Source organism: Lepidochelys kempii, chromosome 7, assembly GCF_965140265.1.
Source record: "Lepidochelys kempii isolate rLepKem1 chromosome 7, rLepKem1.hap2, whole genome shotgun sequence".
Lineage (NCBI taxonomy): Eukaryota > Metazoa > Chordata > Testudines > Cheloniidae > Lepidochelys > Lepidochelys kempii.
Genome location: NC_133262.1, coordinates 120,571,551 through 120,591,857, shown reverse-complemented (window position 1 = coordinate 120,591,857; position 20,307 = coordinate 120,571,551). Strand labels below are relative to the sequence as shown.

Below are 20,307 nucleotides of genomic sequence, written 5' to 3'. Positions count from 1 at the left end.
AGCTCCATTGACTTCCCTGGAGCCAAACTGATGTATGCCAGCTGCAGGACTGGTCCAGAGAAGCAGGAGGAGGATCTCCAAAAGGATCTCCAAAAAGCACATCCCAACTCACCTCGGCTTTGACTCCGCCCTCTGGTATTGGACGATGCTGTGAAAACCAATCAGAGAAAAGCAAATTTTAGACTCTATCAACTGTAACATATTTGAAAAGTAATGCAAGCTTCTTATGTGAGTTGTACAGTTGCTCTGTTTAGCTGGGGCATGGCATGGAGACGCTGATCCCCAAATATTTTGGCTACCATCACTTAGGTCGCTGCATATTTAACTGAAAATATACAGTACTTAGTATTTCTGGATCATCTAATAATTCCCTCAACACATCCAAGGTTGGCAAATGCCCCTAATGACCTATCAAGAAACTTGATGGTAAATCAGAAGCCAACTTGGAGAAGAACCAGGGGATGTGTGCATACAACAATATCTAACATAAATTTGGAGTAACTCCATGCATATCACAGAGGCGTATGTGTCTGTACTGGCTGTACAACAATATCTCACTGAATAATAATAATGCCTGGATTGCACTGATGGGTGTTAATATTCAGTTAGGGAGCAGGAAACTCAATGAGATCTCCCCTTAAAGTGAAGATCACCAGCACAAAGTTGGGGATAGCAGATATACAATAGAGCATCTGTAGAAATGGTCTTTAAATACAAACACTGACCAAATTTTGCTCTCAGTTACATTAACATAAATGTGGAGTAACTCCATGCATGTCATAGATCTATCTATCTGTCTGTCTGTACTGGCTGCATGAGAACCCCCGAGCAGAGGGGAAATTGTGGGCATAATAAGACATTGCAACCCCTTTCCCAATGGGCAGACTTTCCAGAGTCATTCTTCCCTATGACAGATTTCAGAGTAACAGCCGTGTTAGTCTGTATTCACAAAAAGAAAAGGAGTACTTGAGGCACCTTAGAGACTAACCAATTTATTTGAGCATAAGTTTTCGTGAACTGTGGCTCACGAAAGCTTATGCTCAAATAAATTGGTTAGTCTCTAAGGTGCCTCAAGTACTCCTTTTCTTCTTCCCCATGCTTCGTCATGTGCATGGCATTATTTTTATTGATCCATGTATTCCAGTAATGTGTCCTGCCAGAAGCCATAGAGCTGCCAACATGCATGCCCTTGGCCTGACATTCATAGTGACTGTAATGTAAGAACATACCGAACTCTTTTCTAGGGAATTCAGGAGAAGAATTTGCGCTGGAGCTCCCTGCAGAAGAAGAAAAGATTCTATGTTAAAGCTTTGTCAAATATTTATGCCCCAAGGTCATTAAGAGACCTTGTTTAATATATCATGTCCATATCTACCAAATCTTAAGTACTGGCAGTGACAGGGTAACAAACATTTCCATTTAAAAAGAACTACTGAGTATTATACTGATGAGCTGCTGTCATCCTCCAACCACAATAAGCTATGAACATTATTTGGATGAACATAATTATTTGTTAGTCTCTAAGGTGCCACAAGTACTCCTTTTCTTTTTATAATTATAAATAGGACTCTGTGGGTAATTTTCATTAAAATGCATCCTTGTGGTCTATTCCATAATTGTCCCATATTGGGATTTATGCTCCAGGAGACAATTCTGCTTTAGCAGGTTGGAACTGCCAAGACAACCTAGCAGGGCACCTCTAATTCCCCATCTCTATAACAGATTCTATTATACCTTCATATGTTGCATTGCGGGTGACGTAGGTTTTTCTTTCAAAGGTTGAGCCAGGTGATTTGGGGAGAGTAGAGCAGGGAGATGGGCTTTGTCTGTAGCCGGAGGAGGAGGAATTCATTCTACCACTTCCACCTATAGGTAAAACAAACGCCCCTCAGAAAGTAAAGCTAATGCCTCATACATGTAAAGTGGTGCCCTATACTCTTCTGTGTTGGCATGGATGGACCTCACACTGAGTTGCAGAGGTATGTTAGGGCTAGTGATGGGCTAGAGCCACAAAGTTTGGATCTGGCTCTGTTGAGCTTCTCCAAAGTTCAGGGGGTGCTTATATCTGTTGTTTTAGTTCAGCTCATTGTAGAGAGACAACCCCTGCTACCTTTGAAGCCAAAGGCAGTTTTGCGACCGACATCAATAGGAGCAGGTTTGTGCCCAGGTTTGAGGAACCAGCCACATCTCCAAAGATGGGAGATCTTGGGAATTGGCTAGGGTTGTGGGTTGGTTTAGGTTCAGGCCCATATGTAAATTTAAGGGTCAGTGTGAAACGGACCACAAAAATTGTGGGGTACTTAAGTTGATCCCAACAAGTAGGGGATGCTGCTGGAACACAAGCTCCATGCGGTAGGGGGATACAGAAACGGAAAACACATCCATAAATCCACAAGATGGTGTGTGCATTTGTGGGACTGCCTTCCTGACAGCATGAGGGTCCGTGTCCTTACTCTGCCGTTGCTCAGTTACTCTGCTTCCTGGAAAACTAGCGAAGGGGTGAACGTGAGTCATGAACAAGGAGCCTGGAACTTGGATGCTGTTAAATTCAGGCTTAGGAGAGGGCTCCTTTCCTACTCACATCAGAGCTGCAGCAGAAGGGAGACAGGCCAGCATCTCTTTCGCTGATCTGTGGTGTGTGGAAGGACCTGACCTCTGTGTGAATTCTAACACTGGCATTCGAGTCAGAACCCAGAATAGCGTGTCAGCTGCAATTGAGCAAGATGTATTCATGGGGATCGGTGAGGGTGACAGTGGACGTCATCTTTCCATTAGCACAAAGACAATGTGTCCTTGGGATCTCAATAGAGAATGAGCAGGGGCCAGGACCCAAGTACTCATTTTCCCTTCTACTCCTCCCCATCCCTCCACATACTGCACAGTTGCCTTTAGAAAATGTGATTGTGGCACATAAAGCAAATCTCCAGATAACTGATGCCTGACCTTTTGAAATGCCCGAGCAGTTCGAAAGATGGAATCTGGCTTTCATGGGAAATTTTGAGGTGACTTTCGGTTTTGAACCGGAACGAAAAGTCGAAACGCTGGAAATGTTTGCCAGACAAAAAATTCCCCCGAGTTTAGAACTGCAAGCATCAAAAAGGACAATGCAGCGTTTGCGAACGAAACAAAACAACTCTGACCCGCGGAAACGACACTTCTCCTCTTGATCCTTCCGAGAGGAAAATTGAAAAATTTCATGGAAAACAACATTTTCCCCATTGAAAATGTCAATTTTGACAAAGCAGCATTTTCTAATGGGAAATTTTTTTGTGTAAAAAAAACCGTGACCAATCCTAAAAGGTGCTGCACCCATCCTATTGACTGCAGTGGGAACAGAAAGTTCTCAGCACCTTGTAGGGATGGGGCTCTTACACAGAAAGTGCTCTCACCACTTCCCCATGAATGTTTTCTGGGTTTGCCCTTGGCTCGGACCCCGTCCCTGACCCTGTGCCCCACCCCAGTGAAGCGGCCTTTGCTTTCTGTTCATTCACTCTCCATTTCGTCACAACCTACTCGAAGTCACATAGCTGCTGCCGTGGGTGAAAGTCCTCTTCTCCATTCCACTCCCTCCGCCATGGGCTGTTTTGTGTCCAGTGCTGCTCCCTCCTTCTGTGAGAGACAAGCACAAAATGAGACTTTCTGTGGCCAGAAGAGATGAGGACAAGAGCAAAAGACGCTGCGGGATGAGGCACCAGGCACCCACAGCTGGTGTTATGCTCTGTTACAGAGCCAGGGCCATGGCTGAGGAGGTGTCTTTGGAACTGTGTACAGTAGTTGGAAGGAGTTATCAGTGCTGGGGAAGCCAGCCAGCCTGAACCTCTTCTCTTTCTCCGGGCTCTGACATTCCAGCTGCCACAGCAAGGAAAGTGCTCAGATCATCACTTTCCATCCAGGTTGCACGCAAGTCTCTTCTCAAGTCTCTTCTCAAGCAATTGCACGCTGGTGCCAAGAGCACATAAGATTCACCCAGGCTGGTAAAGGGAGGTATAACTGACCCTTTACGTGCCCCGAGGAGATTCATCTTGAGGGAAGGCAGGTTTTAAGGCCACGTCTATATGTACACCACGGCAGCCCAAGCTTTGAAGAGGCTCTATACCAACAGGAGAGAGCTCTCCCGTCGGCACAAAAACCCCACCTCCGCGAGCGGCAGAAGGTGTGTTGGTGGGAGAAGCTCTCCTGCCAACATAGCTGTGCGCACGAGTGCTTATGTCAGTATAACTGAGGTCGCTCAGAGGGGTGGGAGATTCACAGCCCTGAGTGACATAAGTTTTGCTGACATAGGCAGGGTAGACATTTTTCTACTGGCGGAAGAGAAGCTGGGGGAGATATAGGAGCCCTGCCCGTGGCAGCTGCTGTGGAGATGAGCTAAAGCAGCACCCCCATAGCCACTCTATCTTTGTCCCATCCCCAGCCAGTGCCACCCTTTTTTGGGTCTGTTTTTTGGGTGGCCTTAGTCTCCTATGGGCCTAAGATTTCTCACCCTCATCCCTGGGAGATGTTTCTTCTCTGGAACCCTGCACCCTGGCATAATCCCTTGATAGATCTGGTCTGGGAGTCTTCACAGACCATCCCTTGCTCCTTTCTTTCCCACTCAAATGGGCCCCCAAACCCTGTCTATTCTAATGATCAAGAAGCACTTTTTCTGGGAGGTGGGGGGGTTCTGAGACCTGCACAGTGCTTCTCTGAGGCTGATGCACTGATACATGAGGACTTGTGCAAACCGCACCAACACACATAAATTGCACGCGTGTGTGCACACACACACTGCTGAGGATGGACAGCACAACATATAATGTCTACTTACTTGGTGGTAAGGACGTCAGTCTTGTGGTTACTGACTCTGTAATAACTGGGGAAAGAAAAAGGTGAGGTTATGGCCCTGAAATCTAGCCAAGCAAGGTGCAAGTTTTATTTTACGTCCATGGAATAATGGGACTCGAATAAAGAAAAATCTTTTAAGACCACAGAGCCAAATGGCTTTCCAGCCAGCTTGGTGGTAGCACACACTCTGTTTGTAGGCTTTGACCCAGTGCTTGTCATTGTAGTATCTCAGCTCCTCACAGAATTAATGAACCTGGCCTCACAACAACCCCTTGTGAAAAAGGGAAGGATTATTATGTTAATTTTACAGATGCAGCACTGAGGCACCTAAACCTAAGTCACACAACATGTCTGTGGCAGAATCAGCACTCAGATCTCCAGAGTTCCATGCCAGGGCCCTAATCACAAGGCTGTCCCTGTGGTGAATTAGAGAGGGCACTCTAAATGTTCTTGTAATGCTGGCAGACCCCGGTCGTCGTCGGCCGGGATCAGACCTAGGCTCTTTGGAGCTTAATGCATGAGCCTCGACTGCATGGGCTAAAAGACACTTTTCTCTTAACCAAGGCTGCAGCAGATACATCAGCCTCTAGCTGGTCTCACTGCCACTGAAAGGGGACAGAGTACCACACCAAGCACGCATGGGTGACATACTTCCCCTAGTTGAGGAAGTGCATCCCGAGCTTCAGAGACTTCCCAGTTGATACACTGGACAAGCCCTCACTTGTAATGCTGCCAGACCCCAGTCATCGTAGGCTGGGATCAAACCTGGGATCTCTGGAGCTTAACACACGAGCCTCTACTGAAGGGGTAGTCAACTATTTTTTTCCAAGGTCCACAATTTCTTGGTCAAGGTATAGTCAAGGTCCAGACTCCAGAGAAAATAATGAAAAAATAATAATAACAATCATGATAATCAGTAAATAAAAAGATTTCGGGATCCATTCAAAAGCATCTGGAGGCCCAGATTAGGCCGTGATCCGTCCGTTGACTACCCCATCTCTACTGCATAAGCTAAAAGACACTTCTCTTTTAGCCAAGGTTGTAGCAGACTCATCAATCTCTAGCGGGTCTAGCTGCCACTAGAGGGGGACAGAGCACCACACCCTAAAAGCAGGCCTGGGTTACGCTCCAGAATGTACAATGTGGCCTCTGTTACTAGAGAAATTCATGCTGTTCCATACTGTGGGAAGAATCGGGCCTTGACACCTCAGATAGCTGCACAGTTCAATTCTGGATCCAGGTTCGGATTCTAACCCCCTCTAAAGTTCAGGGTGTTCGGATCTGGGTTTTGTGATTGGGGCCCATCTCTGACAACAAGATTTTGTTTTAAAAGCTTTTCGTACGTCTTTCAGTGACTTCTGCTCCATCCCGTTTGGTTTTCTTCGTTACTGAGTCCATACCATCGCCGCCTGAGGGGAAAGCACAGAGACCTCATTGAAAGGGACACTGTTTCATAGTCGTTCAATATCAGCACTAGGACATGCTGTAGGCAGAGGCCCTGTCATCCTATCAGCTGGCTGAGAGCCCCAATAGTATCCAAGCGGGTAATGAAGCAGGGATGAATGGTTTGCCCAGACACTCAAAGGACCTTAGTGCAGAGCACCCCATCTAGTCGTTGGAAGGGTTGTAGCCTGAGTGGGGCTCTTTCCTTTTTCAAATCTCTGTTTCTTTTGTCATTAACTATGCCGCTTAGTGCTCGAGGACTTGCTGGGGGACTTCAGTTGCTGCACTCACTCACCCTCTCTACCAACTTACATCTTTGCCAGCTGAAGATTTTGCAGCCATAATATTTAAAAGCCAGCATAATTCATTTTTTTTCTCTTCGTTTTCTCACTTGTCACTCAGCATCTCCTGGAAAGGGGAACATCTGGAGATATTAGATTTTTGTTAACTGCACTATGGACCATGTACAATGTAAATCCATCCCGTATAATGTAGATCCACCCTGTACAATTCATCCTATGTACAATGTAGATCCACCCATATGGCCTCTGTCCATCACATGCATGGCTCTATGGATACACAGTATAGGTCCAGTAATTAGCCCATGCAGGACCCTATATAGAAGCACAGGGTATGTCCATATAAGCTATATCTATCCAGAGCCAGGCAGCATTGCAAATATGTCCACCAAACTGATGCCCATACGGCACTGTGGCTCTCTATATGTGCCTGTGTGGTCCTATGAATGCATCCCATGTGTCTTGGCGTCCAGTGGAAATTAATGGCATGAATTATGAAAGAGGGAGTTTAATGGTATTTACAATTGCATGGCCTAAGGGTGAAAGAGTGGGGTTATTTTCTTCCTGCCCTATAGACAGTCTTTCACTGTGTGAAGTGCCAGGGACATCTAATGGCTGGTCAGTTTAGTCACAGAGAGATCATCACAGTCAGAGGACATTCCAACTGGACCCCACGCTTTCCCTCTTTCCCCCCATTTAACACTGCCACATGAGTATTACTGGCTTGCTTGGCATTATCCTCCTCTGAAACAGTAGGAGCCTATGGTGTTCCAGCAAGAGCAGGGCTGACTCCAAGAGCCATCCTGGGCAGTCCACACACAAGCCCTGTTTCAGAGTAGCAGCCGTGTTAGTCTGGCGTTCCAGGAGGATGCAGGGAAGGCACACTGAGAAGGATAGAATGATAAAGCCAACAACAGAGATGCAAGAGAGCTGGCTCAAAACATAGGGAGAATTTAGATCTGGATCAAATCCAACCTCATGATTTTATGACTTTAGCGTATCTCTATAATTGCTTATCTCCAGCCCTGCCTCTGAGGTAAGCTTAAATCAGAACACAAGATCCAAAGCCCAGCCCCACATATCTGCTCTGAGCAGGGTTAGACACACAATGTTAAAAACACAGGCAGCTGCAGAAGTTTTGTCTACCCCACTGATTCCAACCTTGCTACCATGGCTGGAACGCCTTGCCAAAGAGCTTAAGTGCAGAGACAGCTGTAGTCATTACTGAAATACCACTCCGACTGAATGCCTTGTATCCTCCTCTAGCCAAAACTATAATCCCAGGCAGCCATAGTACTGTCTGTCCAGGTTTCATAACACACCGGTACTACCAAGAATACTGCAGCTGGTAGGAAAACAAACATCAGCCAGGAGAAAAATCCTGCTGTGAGAAAGAACAGTGCAGTCATTCAGTCCCAGTCTTACTTAGAAGCGATTCCACTGCATCTGAGGAGCAGTCTCAAATGCTAGAAATGAAATTTTAATCTGCGAAAAGCATGGGAGTCAAATCTGCAGGTGAACTCTCCCCACTGCTGCCAGGGACTCCATCTTATCTGAAGACGTATAGAAAGCATCATATTTAAGGGCTGATTCTGCACAAGATTCGGGCAAAATTCTACACCAACTTCCAAGGTGTTTGGTTTGAGCAAGGGCTCAGGATCAGGCCCTCAAGCACAGATGTGGTTCGCTTTATAGTTTATGAGTTTGATTCTTCAGTGCCTTGCACAGGGTGTCTTTACTTCTACCTGTGAAAAGCGAGGGTGAAATCCTACCACCCTGACAGGAGAGCATGTTACCCTCACTTTGCACATATGTAAATGATGCCACCATGTGAAAGGCAGTGGAGAATCAGACACAATACCTGAAAGAAAAGGAGTACTTGTGGCACCTTAGAGACTAACCAATTTATTTGAGCATAAGCTTTCGTGAGCTACAGCTCACTTCATCGGATGCATACTGTGGAAAGTTTAGAAGATCTTATTATATACACACAAAGCATGAAAAAATACCTCCTCCCGCCCCACTCTCCTGCTGGTAATAGCTTATCTAAAGTGATCACTCTCCTTACAATGTGTATGATAATCAAGTTGGGCCATTTCCAGCACAAATCCAGCACAAATAGCTTGTCTAAATCACTTTAGATAAGCTATTACCAGCAGGAGAGTGGGGCGGGAGGAGGTATTTTTTCATGCTTTGTGTGTATATAAAAAGATCTTCTACACTTTCCACAGTATGTATCCGATGAAGTGAGCTGTAGCTCATGAAAGCTTATGCTCAAATAAATTGGTTAGTCTCTAAGGTGCCACAAGTACTCTTTTTCATTTTGCGAATACAGACTAACATGGCTGTTACTCTAATACCTGAAAGGAGAAGGTGCTGTAATGTCACTGACAAATTTCACCTTTCCCATTTGATGTGGCTTGTCTTTAAATAACTCCTGCTAGGCACAAAACTGCCTAGGAAAACAGACAGGATGGGTTTATAAAGGAAAATATCGATCAATCACTCTGATTAGATACAGGGTAGTTATTCCTCTACCCTATGCTTTATGTAATTGTTCGGAACAGATCTTAGGAATGGCCTTACACAGCTCAATTTAAGTGATAGCAGGTTCATGGAGAATGTGCCCTCTTTCAATCATCAATTAACCTGGGCCAGATTTTTAAAGCTATTTAGGCACATACCTCCAATTGAAATCCCCTTGTCTACTTCTTTGTTTCTACAGATAAACCCAACCAAACCATTGGCCTGATCCTGTCAACTGCAGTGGGCACACAACCCTTCGCAATTTCAGTGGGAGTCAGAGGGGGGCCAGTATCCCGCAGCATCAGGGCTCTTGTGTATTGTGCCTAGAGAAAGGTCAGGGGGATTTTGGTTTCTGCAAGCCCCTACGACTTTAGTTTCAGTTTAGGGTTTGGTGAAATAATTTCCCTCTATCATCTAATTTAAACTGTTTTGTCTCCAGTGGAAATTTAATTTTGAAACAATATTTTTCACAAGAAATGTAAATTTGTGCTACCAAATAAATAAAGAGTCAGGCTGAGATTTCCAGCTGCCTGAGGGAATTGGAAATCACCTAGGTGGCTATGGAAAGCTCAGCCTCTGGTTCTAGATCTAGCAGGGTAGGGTGGAGGGGAATTAAAGGCAGTTCACATTTTCCCAGAGATAAATGGATCTGAAACCTCAAATGCTTGGTATTCTGTTCTAGAACCCAGGATTTTCAAATGGGTTCCAAGACTCTGAGACTGCATTCATTTTAGCCCGTGCATACCTGTACCGATGTGAGCCGTCCCACTGACCACACTCAAGTCCTTACACAACAACTACATCCACTCCACACAGCGGCCTGCCACTCCCACTGAAATCACCAGGAGTTGTGACTTCAGTGGGCTGACTCACATGAGTAAAATTACTCCCCTTCTTAAGTTTAGCAGGACTGGGGCCTACATTTGGAAAAAAAGACTTCTTCTTTCCCCAGGGTGTGACTTACACCTCTCTGCAGGGTAGCCCTTGACCATTCACCACAAGGAGAAGCTGGTGTCTCCACCATCCTCCTTCCTTGGAATTTCCACCAACACTTGCGGTTAGCTTTAAACGTCACTGCACTAAACTCAGCGGGTGGAAGCTATTGAGTGGATGTGTTCATTGAGCTCACTTCCTGGCCCAGTCAGCTTTCTGGCCAGCACCACTGACTTTTGAAGACTGTTGTCCCTGGCTTTGCAACACCGTAGCCTTTTCCACCACCCGCAAGCTGCCCCAGAGTTTAATGCTGGCAGAAACCGACATAAACATGGGGTAAGTTAGCCACCCCTCCTCTCAAGAATTGGGAACATTCTGCTTTAACACTGTACAGGTAAAATAAGGAGAACACATTAAAATATATCCTTGCAGACAGCTCACAAATCCCTAATGCCAGATTTGACTGCAGGTGCATTTTGCTCCATGTACCAGGTTTATCCCCCACACAGTGGGACTAACACAATTCCCAGCCCTCTCTCCAGCACAGCTACACAACTTGATTTCAGTCGCTGTCAGCGTTGACTTACTGCACCAACTCCTCCTGCTTAGATTCACATAAATATAGCTACGGGCGATGCATGAGACAAAACGGAATAGCTCTGTTGAATCAGAGAAACCATCTGCAATTATCTCTGAGCTACAAGAAGAGACTTGTGAAACATCATAGTTCTCTCGCAATGGCCCTAAGAATGCTTTGGCTTACAATGGGGGCTGAACTGGCCCCTAGCAGCCCCAGGGATCTGGCAAGTGAAGAAGAGGCCTGGGACTGGGAGCCAGGAGACCCCAGTTCTCTCACTGGCTCTGTCATTGACTCACAGTATGAGCCCTGTGCAAGTCATTTCACCTCCGTGCGTCTGTAAAAATGGGGATCTTGATAGGCGTCCACCTTTGTAAAACGCGTTGAGAGGAATGTATGGGTCCCCATCATGTGGGCGGCTAAGTGCTCTCTGAGAAGCAACCCCTCAGCTCAGTTTGATTTCACTGGGAACAGAGGGTGGTCAACACCTTGCAGGATCAGACCCTAAGGGTACGTCTACAGGGCAAAGAAAAACTCATGGCCCTGAATTGTAGTCAATTGACCCAGGCTCAGGCTGCGGGGTTAAAAGTAACAGTGTAGACATTCCTGCTCAGGATGGAGGCCATGCTCCAAAACCTGGGGAGGGGGGAGAGTTTCAGAGCTTGGGCTCTACGTTAAGCAGGAACGTCTACATTGCTATTTCCAGCCCCACAGCCTGAGTTCCAGGAGGCCAACTCAATTGACCTGGGCTCTGAGACTCAGTGCCATGGGTTTTTCTTTGCAGTGTAGATATACTCTTAGCGTGCAAACTGTTATTATAATGGTCGAGCCATACCAGGTGTCCATGCAAATATTTTGCAGATAATCACTCTTTCTCTCTCTCTGCTATTGTATATAGAGTTTTATAATCTATTTAACTGGTCTTAGTATGCAATGTGCACTCATCAACATAGGAAAAGTCCCACTGAGGCTGGCCTTTTATGCTTACTTTACAGTTTAAATGATAAAGCACCTAAGGATGTTCAGCCAGTCCCAGGTGCCTTGATTAGCCGGATATTCTGATCCCTCTGCTTATTTTAGGAACTAGATATTACTTGCACACAACACTAACAGTGATTGTTCCATACTTCTTGTCAACAGGGCAACGTCCTAAATTATTTTATATTTATGCAAGCATATTGTAATGGAAACAATTTAAAATAGCCATGGATGGTGCACATTCTGTTAATTCCTACATGGATCATTTCTGTTTTCACATCAGATATTGTGGCATTCTCACGTCAGGTGGATAGAACCCATCTCGATTCTCTTAGCCCCACCTGTACTTCTGCAATAATACACTCTCATCAAATGGCGAGATAAATGTTTAATGGAGCCGAAAACCTTTCATCCTATTCTATGTGAAGAATTCCACAGAACTCACTGATTGTGGATAAAACAGGCTCTGTAAAGAACACTGAGGATTTCATTTAGGAACAAGTGCCACTCCTTCCCTGATATCTAACATGCTTCAAGGTGTTTCCTTACTGTGAGTCAAACCTTTTCAGGTTTCACAGTCCTTGGATTAATATCAGAACAAAACAGCAATATGCTTACCTTGACCCAATAGTCTAGGAATCTGACAATCCTATTCTGCTTTAAAAGCCATTCAATTTCAGTTGACTGTCAAGTCATTTTTTATCTCAGTGGTTCTGGTATCTGAGGCAGATCTGATTTGTGTGTGGTCTGCAAACAGCTGGCTAGTCTAAGTGGGAAAAGTATCAGGAACTCTTGCCTTAGCTAATGGCATCCATTTGTGTGGAAGCATAATCCACTGGATAGTGTGTATTATGCTTCCCTGTCTGTGCCTGATTCGCAGATAATGTGAGTATGTTGCTCAGGCTTTGGTGAATAAAATAAATATACCAGCCTATATGCTATGATATCACTCAATTAAGTGAAATGCAGGTCAAATTCTGCTCTCAGTCATACCAGCATGAATCTAGAATAACTTTATTGACTTCAGTGAAGTTATTCTGCATTTACAGAAGTGCAAGATCAGAATCAGACCCTATGTGTGTTCTGTTTGCTTGTTGTATAGATTAATTTAAATGTTGATAATAATGGTGAATTGGGGGAGGTGCACAACCAAGATTTCGATATGTTGTAAGGGTCAGATTCTTCACTAACATCCAGCAGCAGCCTTGTTGAAGTCAACGTGTGTTGTTTCTGATGGCAGGATTTGGGGCACTGCCTGGATTTTCTTTGCAGTGCATAATATGCTACTTTCAATTATATGTCCATCTAGTTGCATTGCTCAAAGAAAAACAGATCCAAATCCAAAGCAAGAACATTTTGTTCTGCACAAGTCACTCATTCCTGTTCTAAAGAGGGAGTTAAAAATTCCTATGCAATAATACTTTGCACTCTCCAGCAGTGGATCTCAAAGTGGGTAATTGCTATAATCACCATTTTATAGATGGAGAAACTGAGGCACGGAAAGGTGAAGTGACTTGCCATTGAGCATCAGTTTCAGAGACAGGAATAGAACGCAGGACTCCTGACTCACAGGACCAGGCTCTAATCACTAGATCATGCTGTGCAAAGGATTAAAGGTGACTGGTAAACAAACATTTGATCATTTTCACTGAACTAACTTTTAAAAGTGTGATACAATCCTTGGCCTTGTAATCTTAAATGCAAACACATGTGTCCAAAAGTTTGTGCTACATGACTCACTACTGATAAGTAACTGTTCTTTGGAACGGTTTTATCTTAAAGAAAAGTTGGAGCCTCTTTTGGAGTTGGAGCAGCACAAACCGCCACTTTAAAGTAGCACCTGCTGCTGTCTGAACTGCAGCTCAATGCACCTGGTGCCCCAGTATACCCCGAACCAGATTCTGCTTCCAGTACTAGAGCATACAATCTATTGTCAATCCTCTGATGCATTTCAATTATGTTCATTTTTTTAAAGCAATCCCAAAGCTCCTTGCATTTTGCAGTGTAGTCTTTCTTCCAGATCCTAACACAGACCATCAACCTATGCACCATCCCATTTGCATAATGAGTTCACAATTAGCATTCAAAGAAAAATTCAAATATGTCTTGGTTTATAGTTCCCATTTCTCAGCACATCAACCATTTTAACTTAGCATCCAGTTAAAAAGCAACCCTCTCTTGCAAATTTATAAACCAAAATAACCCAGAACATAAAGATTTGATAGTCTTTTTACATTGTATGTCCCATAGTAGAAAGTACATTTCCTATATTTTACTAGAGAATACAGGTTTTTCCCCTATAGGAATACAGGCTTCCCCCAGAAGAAAAACAGGACACTTTATTTCTTCTTCTTTATGTTACTTACCTACAGTTCTTCAGTTAAAGACTGGAAATCCTCTTTCTCCTCAACCGTTTCCTTTCTATCAAAATTGGCCACCTACTCTTTATACCACATCCCTACAAAGGTGTGTTGAATCTGAGTGATCCTCCAGGAATGTTCACTTCTTCTTGTAGTTAATATATTCTATCCCACTCCCCCTGGTCCTTTCCTATTTCTTTGCTTCTAAACAAGTCCTGACAAAGGTGTGTCATGGTTTCCTGCCTCACTCCACCCTTCTAATTATCAGACACTCAGTGAAACAAAGTCTGCCTCTAGGAATCAAACTTTATTGAAGGCAAGAAAGCATCTACATACCTGCTTAGATAGATTAACCATTTAGATACATGGGGAACAAAGGCTGATGTCAGAGGAAATGTCCTATTATGGCTTTGCTTCCTCATACATGATCTACACATTTTAGGTGTGAATTTCATCTGTGTTAGCTTTTTTTACAGAAGGTTTGTAGAATTCTAGCTGGCATCTCTGCAAGGGTAACTGAGGCTGAATGTTATGCAACTTGTGTGCAATGGGCCAGATCCACAGCTAGTGGGTAATTGGCATAGCTCCACTGAAGTCATTGGCCCCGTACTGTATTTAAACCACCATCAATATTTATGCAGTATTCAGGAGGCAGTTCTGATAATAGATAAGATGCACCAAAATCATGAGGACAAACATCTCCGCCAGGTTCCACCTATGCAACCCAACTGCGTGAGGGATTGGCACTTGGTGTAATCGATAGAAGAACTCAACCCAGCATCTTTACTTTTCCATTGACGTCAGTGGAATTGCACCGGTGTAATGGAGAGGAGATTGGGATCCATTATCTTTGGTTCCTTGCAGTACATTTTCTGCAGTGCATAGGATAGTGGTTCAGACACAGTGCTTCCCGGCCACCCCAAAAGCTAGCTCATCTGCCTTCTGGCTGCAGAGAGCTGGGTGGAAATCTTTTTGGAGCTCATCAAGTCAGCTCCTAGATCATTCAGAATGGTAACCGCAGAGCAGTACAAAGCACTCACCCTACCTCAGGGAGGAGCAGGGCCAGTGTACAAGTCAGATAAACTGCATAAAGTAATTATATTAATTTAGGAGCCATGGGGCCTGATCCTTGGGTCTGGCCAAACTGCATTTAGCACAGGACCTGATGGGGGAAGGCTTCCAGTGATTTCCATACACCCCCCCTGAATTTCCCCAAGGCCCCCCTCCCCCAGTTTTGTGAACTAGAAACATGCCAATTTAGTGACTGTTTGGAAATCTGAATTGAAATTGAAACATTAATACACACTTTAAAAGCATATACAGTGTATGATAAAATACGTGTATCTGAAAAAGTATCATAGATTTGAAAAGTATGAACATGGACTAGCTTCCTTATACAGTTGTTTTTTATGATAATGTCAGTGCATTCATTTTGGTGACATTGGCCAACCTAATAATTTCAAATGCTGATTTGTAAGTGAAGTCTAAATGAACTCTCCCTGACAGCTAGTGACGAGCTGGGGCTGGGGGGAAAGGCTTCAGGACCAGATTATATTTACATTCACACCTAATCTACCTAGGTACCCAGCAAACAGAGCTGTGTTGCCCAAGTGATAGATTTTGGCTGGGGTTGGGTTAGAAGGTGACTTGAATGTGGGGGGAGGGGGGGGGAATGAAATGTTCTTGTTCTTATTGTATGAGTAAAGGGAAGTAGAACTGTACTTAGCCTGTGCTGATTGAGGGCATCAAGAGAGAGGGTGGAGACCTGTCCTTCTCCACTGTTTAAAGATAGAGCTGATTAGGCTCCATAGATAGTCTTTTGTTTTGTTAAGTGACAACTACAGCTGAAATCACTGATAATCAGGTCTAAGTGCTTAGATCTGCTGTGGGACAGTGTTTATGTGGAAGACACAGCTCAGACTGTACTAGCTGCGAGGTTCCCCCCTAAGAGCTCAGCTGAAATCACTGAGAGCTGGGTGGAACCTCAAGAGACTAACTCGCAGAGGTCACAGTGGCAGGTGGCAGCAGAAGGTGACCACACAGGGCCATTGGAAACAGAGCAGTGGAGTGAACGGTGGCACAACAAACAGCAGTGGCCAGAGTGAACAGTGAGCAGCTGGAGGAACGAGCAAGGTGCCTTTTTGCCCCGCACCTGCGAGGTGTACTCATGTGAAAGCACCTCTGAACTCTGAGTCTCCACTGACCAAGGACAACACCGGTGAGTGCGGTGTTGTCATAAATATAAAGGGAAGGGTAAACACCTTTAAAATCCCTCCTGGCCAGAGGAAAAACCCTTTCACCTGTAAAGGGTTAAGAAGCTAGGATAACCTCGCTGGCACCTGACCAAAATGACCAATGAGGAGACAAGATACTTTCAAAAGCTGGGGGGAGGGAGAAACAAAGGGTCTGTCTGTGTGATGCCTTTGCCGGGGACAGAACAGGAATGGAGTCTTCGAACTTAGTAAGTAATCTAGCTAGATATGTGTTAGGTTATGATTTCTTTAAATGGCTGAGGAAATAAGCTGTGCTGAAAGGAATGGATGTTCCTGTCTGTGTCTTTTTGTAACTTAAGGTTTTGCCTAGAGGGATTCTCTACGTTTTGAATCTAATTACTCTGTAAGGTATTTACCATCCTGATTTTACAGAGGTGATTCTTTTTACTTCTATTAAAATTCTTCTTTTCAGAAACTGAATGCTTTTTCATTGTTCTTAAGATCCAAGGGTTTGGGTCTGTGTTCACCTATGCAAATTGGTGAGGATTTTTACCAAACCTTCCCCAGGAAGTGGGGTGCAAGGGTTGGGAGGATTTTGGGGGGAAAGACGTTTCCAAACGGCTCTTTCCCAATAATAAACCTGGTTAGACGTTTGGTGGTGGCAGCAAAAGTCCAAGGGCAAAAGGTAAAATAGTTTGTACCTTAGGGAAGTTTTAACCTAAGCTGGTAAAAGTAAGCTTAGGAGGTTTTCATACAGGTCCCCACATCTGTACCCTAGAGTTCAGAGTAGAGAAGGAACCTTGACAGGTGTGGTGGAGGGAAAAGTGAGGGGCACGTTAAATAAACATTTGTTTGTTGGACTATATTCTAGTGACTTTGCTCCAGAATGCTAGATTTGTGATTGGGAATGGAAACTTATGTTTCCTAGTAGGCCAAGATTTTTAAAATGCATTATTTGCCAAGGTTGTTATCTCTCATCATTGCTATCTTGAGAGGTCATTATGTTGGGGAGTTTCTGTACTAAACATTTTTATTATTATAATTAATTTTTTACATAAGAATGGTCATACTGGGTCAGACCAATGGTCCATATAGCGCCGTATCCTGTCTTCTGACAGTGGTCAAGGCCAGGTGCTTCAGAGGGAATGAACCGAACAGGTAACCATCAAGTGATCCAACCCCTGTTGCCAATTCCCAGCTTCTGGCAAACAGGCTAGGGACACTCAGAGCATGGTGTTGCATCCCTCCCCATCCTGGCTAATAGCCACTGATGGACCTATTCTCCAGGAATTTATCTAGCTCTTTTTTTAATCCTGTTATAGTTTTGGTCTTCACAGCATCCCCTGGGAAAGAGCTCCACGGGTTGACTTCATGTTGTGTGAAGAAATACTTCCTTTTGTTTATTTTAAACCTGCTGCCTATTAATTTCATTGGGTGACTGCTAGTTCTTGTGTTATGTGAAGGATTAAATAACATTTACTTATTCACTTTCTTTGCACCAGTCAACATTTTATAGACCTCTATCATATCCCCCCTTAGTCGTCTCTTTTCTAAACTGAAAATTCCCAGTCATTTTAATCTCTCCTCCTGTTTCATACCCCTAATCATTTTAGTTGCCCATCTCTGTACCTTTTCCAATTCCAATATATCTTTTTTTGGGATGGGGTGACCAGATCTGCACACAGTATTCAAGGTGTGCATGTACCGTGGATTTATATAGAGGCAATATAATATTTTCTGTCTTATTATCTATCCCTTTCTTAATGATTCCCAACATTCTGTTTGCTTTTAGGATTGCTGCTGCACATTGAGTGGATGTTTTCAGAGAACTATCCACAATGACTCCAAGATCTTTCTTGAATGTTAACAGCTAATTCAGACTCCATCATTTTGCATGTATAGTTGGGATTATGTTTTCCAATGTGCATTTCTTTACATTTATCAACATTGAATTTCATCTGCCATTTTATTGCCCAGTCACCCAGTTTTGTGAGATCCCTTTGCAACTCTTCGCAGTCTCCCTGGGACTTAACTATTTTGAATAGTTTTGTATCATCTGCAAATGTTGCCACCTCACTGTTTACCCATTTTTCCTGATCATTTATGAATATGTTGAACAGTAATGGTCCCAGTACTGACCCCCCTCAGGGACACCACTATTTATCTCCCTCCATTCTGAAAACTGATAATTTATTCCTACACTTTGTTTCCTATCTTTTAACCAGTTACTTATCCATGAGAGGACTTCCCTCTTCTCCCATGATGGCTTACTGTTCAAAAGTCAATTTAAATTAAACATATTTTTTTTTAAATTTATATTTTTTTCAAAATCTAGACCTGTTATGTGTTTTGATGTAACTTGCACTATCCTTATGTTAAATTTGCATTATCCTAACAAAACATTTACTTTATTCATATCTCTTTTATTTGTTGCAGATCAAAGTGAAAATGAAAAGACAAAAAACAGTACAATTTTTCCGCTCAAAGGCCTCAAAAACTAACCAAGGTGAAGAACACATCAAGAACCAAGAACATATCAACATGTCATCTGAACAGTCAAGTGGTGTATCTACATCCGACCAGCCCAAAGCACAAATACAGCTACCTACTGAAGAACCAAAACCTAAAGGCATTTCCCGATGTTTGTCGGTCAAAGTGTTCCCATTTATTGAAGTTACAAAAGATGGCTACTGGCGCACCTCTTGCAAAAAAGCTTACGAAGAAGGAAAGCTTCCCAATGCTGTAACTGGTAAAAGTGGAGGAGCTGGGTTTGCCAGACCGATCAGCAAAGCCAGTGCTGACAAACTACATGAAAAGGCAGCAGAACACCAGGCCTCTGGAGTGCATCAACATGCAGAAAGCCTTATAAGCCCCCTTTCAAAGCCCATTTTAGAAGTACTTAATGAGGCTGTTAAGAATGCTGGAGACACAACACAGTTCATGAGAACAAACATGGCTGTGGCCTCCTACTTTCTACTTACGCAAGAGATGCCACACACTACAAACTGGAGGCCAATGTGAAGTGCATTGTCACTTGTTCATCCTGAAGTTGAACACTGGTTCTGAACAAGACCAGCAAATGCTCACTGTCTTTCTGCAAGAAACTCAACTGACAGGCTAGAAGCATGCGGTGCAACAGTGAAAGACTCCACAGCTGAAAAAGTGAAGAACTCTCTCAGCACATTCAAAAAATTTGCATACATGGCTGATGAATGCACTGATGCAAATGGGCATCAAGTATTGAGTGTACGTTATCTTGATGTCAGTGGTAGGCCAGTAGATGCATTTCTAGATGTTCAAGTTATAGAAGACACATCGGCTGCATCTCTGACAACCCACATCTTAGAAGAGTTAAATGCTTGACAGTTGGACCCCAAACAGATGGCTGCTTGTGCATTTGATGGAGCTGCAAACTTCTCTGGAAGACATGGTGGAGTACAAGCTTTGCTCAGAGAAAAGTGTCACCCTAATCTCTCCTATACACACTGCAGAGACCATCTACTCCAACTAGCACTAGTACGAGCTGCAGAATCTTCAAAAGACATTAAAAAAGCTATAAATGTAATGTCTTCGTTTTATTTTTTTTTTCAGCAAGAGTCCAAAAAGACTGAATATCCTGGAAAATATAGAAGATACACTGGGACTGAAGTTCAAATTAGTCCAACCTGGGAAAACCCACTAGCTTTCTCATGAGCGATCCTTGGCTGTTATCTTAAAATTACTCCAGCCATTATTACTGGCTTTGGAAAGTATCTACCAAGATGGGATGGATCTAAGTAGTGAGGCTGGTGGATTACTTTTGCTATTATGTTCAGAGAAGACTATTGCCATTCTCTCTCTCGTAAGTCTACTGTTGAAACCACTTGGGTTATTAAACAATGCCATCCAGGCATCTGCTACAACAGTAGTAGATCTTTGTCCAGCAATAGAAGCTACATTTGGATCAATCAGAGAGCTATCCATTGAAAAAGTACTGGAAGAAGCAAAGACTTCAGTCCAGAAGTTGACTAATGAAGGCATTTATATTGAATCCTTAAGTGAAGAAGACAAGAAGTGTTTGTTAAGACAACTGAAAAAGTACACAGACTTGATCCTTAAAAATCTTCAACAGCGACTTCTAGATTCTACTCAACCTCTACATAGCTTTTACAGATGCC

General features: G+C 43.7%; 1 protein-coding gene across 1 annotated transcript in view; it reads right to left on the bottom strand.

Annotated features, from left to right (window-relative positions):
• The window catches only part of COL17A1 (collagen type XVII alpha 1 chain), a 118,130-nt gene that overhangs the window by 51,108 nt on the left and 46,715 nt on the right, over positions 1 to 20,307 (bottom strand). The window contains exons 4-9 of the mRNA XM_073354444.1: positions 6,165 to 6,230; positions 4,805 to 4,849; positions 3,514 to 3,609; positions 1,735 to 1,866; positions 1,230 to 1,277; positions 113 to 148 (exon numbers count right to left, since the gene is read on the bottom strand). Of these exons, the coding sequence (XP_073210545.1) occupies positions 113 to 148; positions 1,230 to 1,277; positions 1,735 to 1,866; positions 3,514 to 3,609; positions 4,805 to 4,849; positions 6,165 to 6,219 (412 nt within the window). The 5' untranslated portion in view covers positions 6,220 to 6,230. The remainder of the gene's footprint in view (positions 1 to 112; positions 149 to 1,229; positions 1,278 to 1,734; positions 1,867 to 3,513; positions 3,610 to 4,804; positions 4,850 to 6,164; positions 6,231 to 20,307) is intronic.